The sequence below is a fragment of the Ostrea edulis genome, chromosome 9, assembly GCF_947568905.1.
Source record: "Ostrea edulis chromosome 9, xbOstEdul1.1, whole genome shotgun sequence".
In the NCBI taxonomy this organism is placed as follows: domain Eukaryota; kingdom Metazoa; phylum Mollusca; class Bivalvia; order Ostreida; family Ostreidae; genus Ostrea; species Ostrea edulis.
In genome coordinates, this window is record NC_079172.1 from 21,421,988 (window position 1) to 21,430,642 (window position 8,655).

An 8,655-nucleotide genomic window follows, 5' to 3' on the forward strand; every position below is an offset into this window, starting at 1 on the left:
CATTTGATTTATGTTACAAATCAGAATCTGCGCCAAGTGAAGAAATATTTACTATAAAGCAAAGAGAAAGTCACTAAAACAGTTTCCACTGTAATTATTCGTGAACTACAACAGTGCCTATCGGTAGGTGTATATTGAGAACGTCAGCGAAAATATTCGTGTTTTGTAGTTCTTTCTTTCAGCTTTTATTTTCGTGGTAGATTTCCATTTCCCCTGTTACATAACTCGATAAAATCATAGGTATAATAACTGCTGAAAATTTACATCAGCAGATACATACCCTCAACTCGAGCGGAATCCTTGTACAGACCTATCTAACATCTGGAAGTTTCTATAAAAAACATCCTAAAGAACTTAAAGTATTTACAAATCCTTTAAAAAAAATACAAAAAGGCACCTAATGGTGCGTTTATGACATTTCCATTTTCAATAAAAAATATTTTGAGCAAATATTTGAGCAACTTGTGACATGAAAAATGAGAGTATGTGGTGTTGCTCTGTTTGTGAAGAATTAAAATGCCTACCGATCCAGCGTCCCCATTTTACAGATTTTAGTTCAATTATATGCGAGATTCTATTTGTTTTTTTCTCTTTCTAATGTCTATAGAGAAGTATTTAAAACAAATACACGATGTATAGTCGTGTTTGGTTTTCATAGACCAAATTTTTAATGGACTTACATTACAGCACCATTATAGATCACAAAAGTAAACAAATGTATTCATTACAAAATAAGCATTCTGTAATCTACATACATGTACATTTACACAACAAACATATGTTCTGTTTTCCACATTATTTTTCCAAAGGAAGTCTTTTAACAGAATTATCACAAATGCGTTATGAATATTTCAAAACGAAATAGGCAGCAGGATGTTAATTACGAGAATCAAAACTTTATTGCATGAAAATCACAATCGGTTTTGAATAAATGTAGTTTGTATATCAACTATTCAACAGTACCTACAGCAGATGTGGGATCAGGTGCATAGGAGGAGTAAGCATCCCCGGTTGACCGGTCACACCAGCCTGAGGTTTGTATCTTGATCGGGTAAACGGAGTAACCCGTAGTCAAAATCAGTGTGCGAAGAGCGGTCTAAAAATTGGTATGAAACACGTCAAAGAGCATTCAACCTAACGACAGGTTGTATTTGCAAATTAGATCATTATAATAATTTGCGAAATGCTGATATTAAATGAGACTGGATACTAGTAAAGCCATAGGCACATGTCAGTATTTTACATTTCATTGTAATTCTCAATCAAAACTCAAGGTATTCAATGTATAACAAAAGGCTAACTTAAAGGTTTGTTTGTTTTACGTTCCGTCTAGAAATTTTCATTTAAATCGTAGCAGTGAGAGTTCTTTATCGTACCAACGCCTGCCACATCAAGGGGGCCTCCGTCTTTTATTATAGACCAGCCTTGCAAAACTTCAAAATGATAGCAGTTTGTAGTGTACATTGTACTTGTAAGCTGACCTTGTCCTGGGATGGAAATAAAGACATAACATTATGTTTACCTATATACAAGTTTATTTTTTGCACTTATTGTATTTTATAACAACACCCCCCTCCCCATTGTGGCTGTTGTTGGTCTTGGCAACTAGGCAATGAGTAAAATTTTAAAGTTTTACATTAAAATTTTACCATGTAAATTACACCTGTGTATTGACACCCAAATGGTACAGGCCAAAAACACATCATTGCCTAATGTTATATCATAAAATCAAGCAACAAATTTCGCAGATCTTCTCATTCCGGTTGACGGCAATGAGACGATTTGCAATCACCCCCAAACATCAATCATTAAAATGTCAATTTTCAATTAAACAAAAAACCATATGACTATGATTCCGGTGAGCGGCAATCAAAGTGTATCATATATATATGTGACCAAATTGTCACCAAATAATTCAATACATACAATATTGTCCAATCAAATCATTCAATGTCCAATCACAGGAACCAGACGCGCATTCTTCTTGTGTTCCGTAATCAAAAATGTACTTTATCTGGCCCCAAGTTGCCAAGACAGTCTTTTCAAACACACTCCATTGTATTTGTTTCTTTTCCCATAACCAGAACTATATCCAAGAATCGAGCTCACCTGAAAAATTGAAAACATTTTCCGCAGTACATATTCTTACAACTTTTTGGGATGGGTGGGAAGGGAAATTAAAATGTTGTCTCGACTGTTATCTCACCGTTCTCCCGAAATTGCCTCGTCATAAAAGGAAATGCTATTCTATTTGCCAACTTATTTCCGGTAGGATTCCGGAATAGTGTTTCCGAAAAAATCCTCAGAAATAAAATATATTTAAGTCTGGCTAAAATAAATGGATTTATAGTTAATTCTATAAATCTTATTATTATAGACCAGCCTTGCAAAACTTCAAAATGATAGCAGTTTGTAGTGTACATTGTACTTGTAAGCTGACCTTGTCCTGGGATGGAAATAAAGACATAACATTATGTTTACCTATATACAAGTTTATTTTTTGCACTTATTGTATTTTATAACAACACCCCCCTCCCCATTGTGGCTGTTGTTGGTCTTGGCAACTAGGCAATGAGTAAAATTTTAAAGTTTTACATTAAAATTTTACCATGTAAATTACACCTGTGTATTGACACCCAAATGGTACAGGCCAAAAACACATCATTGCCTAATGTTATATCATAAAATCAAGCAACAAATTTCGCAGATCTTCTCATTCCGGTTGACGGCAATGAGACGATTTGCAATCACCCCCAAACATCAATCATTAAAATGTCAATTTTCAATTAAACAAAAAACCATATGACTATGATTCCGGTGAGCGGCAATCAAAGTGTATCATATATATATGTGACCAAATTGTCACCAAATAATTCAATACATACAATATTGTCCAATCAAATCATTCAATGTCCAATCACAGGAACCAGACGCGCATTCTTCTTGTGTTCCGTAATCAAAAATGTACTTTATCTGGTCCCAAGTTGCCAAGACAGTCTTTTCAAACACACTCCATTGTATTTGTTTCTTTTCCCATAACCAGAACTATATCCAAGAATCGAGCTCACCTGAAAAATTGAAAACATTTTCCGCAGTACATATTCTTACAACTTTTTGGGATGGGTGGGAAGGGAAATTAAAATGTTGTCTCGACTGTTATCTCACCGTTCTCCCGAAATTGCCTCGTCATAAAAGGAAATGCTATTCTATTTGCCAACTTATTTCCGGTAGGATTCCGGAATAGTGTTTCCGAAAAAATCCTCAGAAATAAAATATATTTAAGTCTGGCTAAAATAAATGGATTTATAGTTAATTCTATAAATCTTATTATTATAGACCAGCCTTGCAAAACTTCAAAATGATAGCAGTTTGTAGTGTACATTGTACTTGTAAGCTGACCTTGTCCTGGGATGGAAATAAAGACATAACATTATGTTTACCTATATACAAGTTTATTTTTTGCACTTATTGTATTTTATAACAACACCCCCCTCCCCATTGTGGCTGTTGTTGGTCTTGGCAACTAGGCAATGAGTAAAATTTTAAAGTTTTACATTAAAATTTTACCATGTAAATTACACCTGTGTATTGACACCCAAATGGTACAGGCCAAAAACACATCATTGCCTAATGTTATATCATAAAATCAAGCAACAAATTTCGCAGATCTTCTCATTCCGGTTGACGGCAATGAGACGATTTGCAATCACCCCCAAACATCAATCATTAAAATGTCAATTTTCAATTAAACAAAAAACCATATGACTATGATTCCGGTGAGCGGCAATCAAAGTGTATCATATATATATGTGACCAAATTGTCACCAAATAATTCAATACATACAATATTGTCCAATCAAATCATTCAATGTCCAATCACAGGAACCAGACGCGCATTCTTCCACATGGCGGAAATGGTTACAATATTAACCATTGAAGCCACCGCCACCAAGGGGGGGAAGCGGCTAGTTCCTGGAGCCAAGACCTTGCCACAAAATACCCCGTCCAAATTCTAGTATAACTTTGGATACACTTGCCATCCATTCGTTATAAATTGTTCTAACCCTGCACTAATGTTGTTGAGAAAAATTTCATTGCCTATATTTGATATATGGACCCCATCTGCCTCAAAAAGATTTGTGTTTACAAGTTTGATATCCAAATACTTGATATAACATCCCCCATTCCTTACTATATAAGCCGCCACTGAACTGTTGATTCTTTTTGCAGAATTATTCATTTTTTCTATGCTATCTGATGAATACCAGTTCTTTCTAGGCAATATTTGTGACCATACAAGCTTTGTATTGGGTAAAAGTTTCCAAATTTTGTCAATTGTACCTTTCATATCTTGTATAAGCTGTTTGATTGGTGTGTACCCAATATTATTACCACCACAATGTAGAATAATGTAATCAGGAGGGTCAGCAACTTTCAGCAATGTTTTGATCTTGTTGTACATTTCATACCAGCCCATACCCCCTTTTCCTTGCCACCAAATAGACACATTTAATCTATCCATTAGTCCCAAGTTAACTCCATCTGGTCTGATTCTAGCTGCTAAAAATGCTCTTTTGACTATTGATGAGCCCACTACCCATACCTGTTGTTCTGAAAGTGTATATATAGAGACATGACAAGATTATATAATTATATGACTTGAAACCATTTTCATATATACTTAAACATATGACAGTCTTAAGGGTTACACCTACATTTATATTATGATTACATCCTAACATAAATTTTGTATGCTTTAGATTTCCATCTTCCTGCTTTACAGATTTCTTCCTCTGACATACCAAACATTGCTGCACTGGTTGCTGCCCCAATTCTAAATGAATGAGACTTGTATTTTTTACCTTCTAACCCTATTATCGACAAAACTTTATTTAAAACTGCCGTAAATTGGTATCTAGTTAATGGTTGTCCACTAAAATGACAGAACAACTTCCCCTGCACTGAAGGTCGTATTGCTAGATATTCTTGAATAATCTTAATTGGTTGTATTTGAGACCCAAATTGGCTATTCTGAATAGTAATTGTTTCTCCTTCCCCTATTTGATCCACTTTGGAATGCTTTAATTTTATTTGGATTTTATTTTCTTCTGTAAACATTGTTATGTCTTCATATTCAATTGCATGTCCCAGATCTTTTTGGTTTTTTACTGTCATTTCTCCAACTCTAAAGAAACCAAAAAATGCTAAAGTGTAGGCGGCTTGAAACAGTTTGCATTCATAGTAGTTTGTACAAACCAAGTGCAAACTTTGTAGTATTTGATTTAATATATTTGATGTAATTGGCAGTCTGGCATCATTTTTCTTGACCTTTCTTCTGAATCCTTCTAAGAGTTTCTTAACCAGAAAGCTTTGAGTTTCATCCCTATTGTTTTGAATTTTTAGTTTGTAAGAAATAGCTGAAATGTAAGTTCTAGCTGTTGCCACTGAGAGATGTTTTGCTGACATATAACCTATAAATAGAACTATTTGCTCTAACGTAGGGGGCCATATTTTGCTAAGGTTTAGGGAATCCTGGAATTCCTCAAAGCATCTTAGTCCCTGGTTGTATGTTTCCTGAGTATTTGGGGCTGTTGCTAGATGTAACAAGTTGTTTACTTCATTTCTAACATCAACTGCTGAAATTCTACTGGTATTTTTTCTGGTATCTTGTTTGCTTGTGGAGCCAATTCCTGAAATGTTTTAAACTGTTTACGTGACAGTGCATCTGCGATACTATTTTGTGTACCTGCTATATGTTTTGCCTTGAATACTATGTTGTTTTTTAACAGTATAAGGACCAACTTTCTTATCAAAAACATGATTCTTTTTGATTTTGATGTTTGTTTGTTAATAATTGACACCAGTGCATTGTTGTCAATGTACATTATGATCCTCTTGTTCTTAAAGAGCATTTCGCCCCATATGTAAATAGCTAATACAATGGGCACCAGCTCCAAAAATGACATTTCTTTAAAAATACCTAAATCCCATTTTGTTGGCCAAGGCCAGAAAACCCATCTACCTTCCCAGTATGCCCCACATCCCAAATCTGGATTGCCTGTACTATCTGTAAACAATTTCATATTTTCGTTACTCAGCCAATCACTCTCATGCAAGAGTCTAACACCATTGAACTGTTCTAAAAAAAGTAACCAAGTTTTAACATCTTCCCTAAACTCATTTGTGATTTTGATATGATGATGAGCTTTTGTCACCCCACAAGTAGCATCATAAAACCTTCTGTTGAATGCTCTTGCATTTGGCACACCTTTGCTGAAAAAATTTAAGCTTCCAACTATGCTTTGTACTTCTTGTAACTGTAATGACTTTTTAATAAGGGCCATATTTAGCATAGATTTCAACTGTTTTACCTTTTCTAGAGGAATTTTTACAACCATATCAACCGTATTTATTTCTAAACCTAAAAATATAATGCTTGTAGATGGCCCTACTGTTTTTTCATTTGCTAACGGTACACCCACCAAACTGCACAAATTCTGAAACTCTTCCATTAAATGTGAACATTCTTGAGTACCTACTCTTCCAATAAATAAGAAATCATCCAGATAATGATAAATCGTGTCAATACCTGTCTGTTTCTGTAGTTGCCAGTGTAAAAATGTTGAAAACTTTTCAAACAGATTACATGACATTGCACAACCCATTGGTAAACATTTGTCAATGTAATATTTACCTTGAAATTTGAAACCTAGCAAATCAAAATCACCAGGATGGATTATCATTAGTCTAAATGCAGATTTTATATCCATCTTAGCCAGCAATGTTCCTGTTCCCAACCTAGCTACTGTTTCTAAAACCTGATCTAAAGATGTATAAGCTACTGTACATTCTTGGGGATCTATGTAGTGATTAACACCGTTATTTTCTGGAAAAGATAGATGTGTAATTAATCGCCACATTCCCTCTTTTTTTGGTACAATGCCTATTGGCGATATTTTTAAATTTGATATTGGTTTATTTGAATATGGTCCCCCTATCCTTCCTTTTTCTACTTCATTATCTATTTTTTCTTTTGCTTTCTCAGGGTGTTTTTTGACTGATGTAAGATTATCTGATTCACTCCCTATTCTTGGCCCTTTGTACCCTAATCTGAATCCAAATCTAAATCCTTGCAAAAGCTCTAAAGCTATATTTTTTTTAGGATAACTGTGTAACAATGATTCTAAATTGTTTATATCTATAGGGGTGGTCCCAAGCTTCCATACTTTAGAAAGTTCCCCTTTGACCTCTGAATTGAGACCCCCCTCTTCCTCTTGTGTTTTGGTACTGACCCCTTGAAAATCTGTAATTTCCCTGTCCACGAAAATTACTAAAACCTTCCCCTTGTGTGCTGATGTTTTTTGATTGACAATTGTTGATAGGATGTTGACCCCCACACTTGATACATACATGCAAATATGCACAGGGTGATCTGAAGCATGAACCTTGGTAGTTGTAATTGTAGCATTTTTTACTCTGACTCTGGTAAGTTGGAGCAGCAGACAGAGTTTTAACAGCAGGTAAAACAAACATCAACCATAATTCTGAATCAACCTCACCCCATGGTTTTGTAGGGTTCTTTGCCATTTTTAATCTGAATTGTTGGTCATACTCTTTAAATCCAAGATTTCCTGACCTAGATGCTGCTAACCTAACATCATTCATGTATTTCAAAATTTCTAATGTTTTTGCCGGATGTGCTTCTAAATAAATACTGCAAAAAATTATAAATGCATCCGTCCATTGTTCAATGTTGTTGATTTTTTTAGAATTTTTCTCGGATGTTTGTAATTCCCCATTCACCATTACAATTGTTTGTTTTTGTGGTTCATTAGAATTAATCAACAGTTTTGCCAATTCTACATACTGACCACTGACTATTTTGTTTTTAATTTCTTGTGAAACATTAAGTCCAATGACATTGTTGTAACTGTTGACCATATTTGGTATATCTATGCCCTGTGTACCTCGAATGGTTTCCCTGGAATTCTCCATGCGGAATCCCGATGGTTCATCTCTGGGTGATACATCCATTTCTCCCTCAAATCCGTTATTTGTTGATGTCTCCATTGTCGTCTGCTCTTGAAATTCAACTGGACCTTCCACATTTTTATTTGTTCGCCCCTTTCTCATAACATCACCTCCCTTCTTCTTTTTCGCCCTCGTTGATTTTTCTTTTGGCATGTTTTTTCTACAATTTAACTTATTTTCCGTAGCTTCTGAATCTTATAAAAAATTAAAATGTTGTCTCGACTGTTATCTCACCGTTCTCCCGAAGTTGCCTCGTCATAAAAGGAAATGCTATTCTATTTGCCAACTTATTTCCGGTAGGATTCCGGAATAGTGTTTCCGAAAAAATCCTCAGAAATAAAATATATTTAAGTCTGGCTAAAATAAATGGATTTATAGTTAATTCTATAAATCTTATTAAGATCATATGCGAACAACCCGTGAATCCTTTCCAAACCGATTGGGGTTGTAAAGTCTAGATACGCAACTGGTTTTCTAGGCACGCACTAAAATTTAATATACTCTGTCCAAAAGACATACTTTTCAAAGGTCACTTTATGTAAACTGCACTTTTGCATCCAATGCTGAGTGTTTGGCGAGGGAGCAAACTCATCCTATTTTAACGAATCGTATTTACCGCAGGCT

At 34.9% G+C, this 8,655-nt stretch overlaps 1 protein-coding gene across 2 annotated transcripts; it reads right to left on the reverse strand.

Annotated features, from left to right (window-relative positions):
* Positions 1 to 1,517: 1,517 nt before the first annotated feature.
* On the reverse strand, positions 1,518 to 8,286 carry LOC125659183 (uncharacterized). 2 transcript variants are annotated; one of them, XM_048890774.2, is made up of 2 exons: positions 7,968 to 8,286; positions 1,518 to 4,611 (listed from the first exon to the last, which is right to left on the reverse strand). In XM_048890774.2, the coding sequence occupies exons 1-2, from the start codon at positions 8,182 to 8,184 to the stop codon at positions 4,013 to 4,015; spliced, it is 816 nt and encodes a 271-aa protein (XP_048746731.1). In that variant the 5' UTR covers positions 8,185 to 8,286; the 3' UTR covers positions 1,518 to 4,012. The 2 variants fall into 2 exon arrangements, with proteins under 2 accessions (XP_048746731.1, XP_056004807.1); XM_056148832.1 differs by having other exon boundaries at positions 1,518 to 5,690.
* Between the last annotated feature and the right edge of the window lie 369 nt (positions 8,287 to 8,655).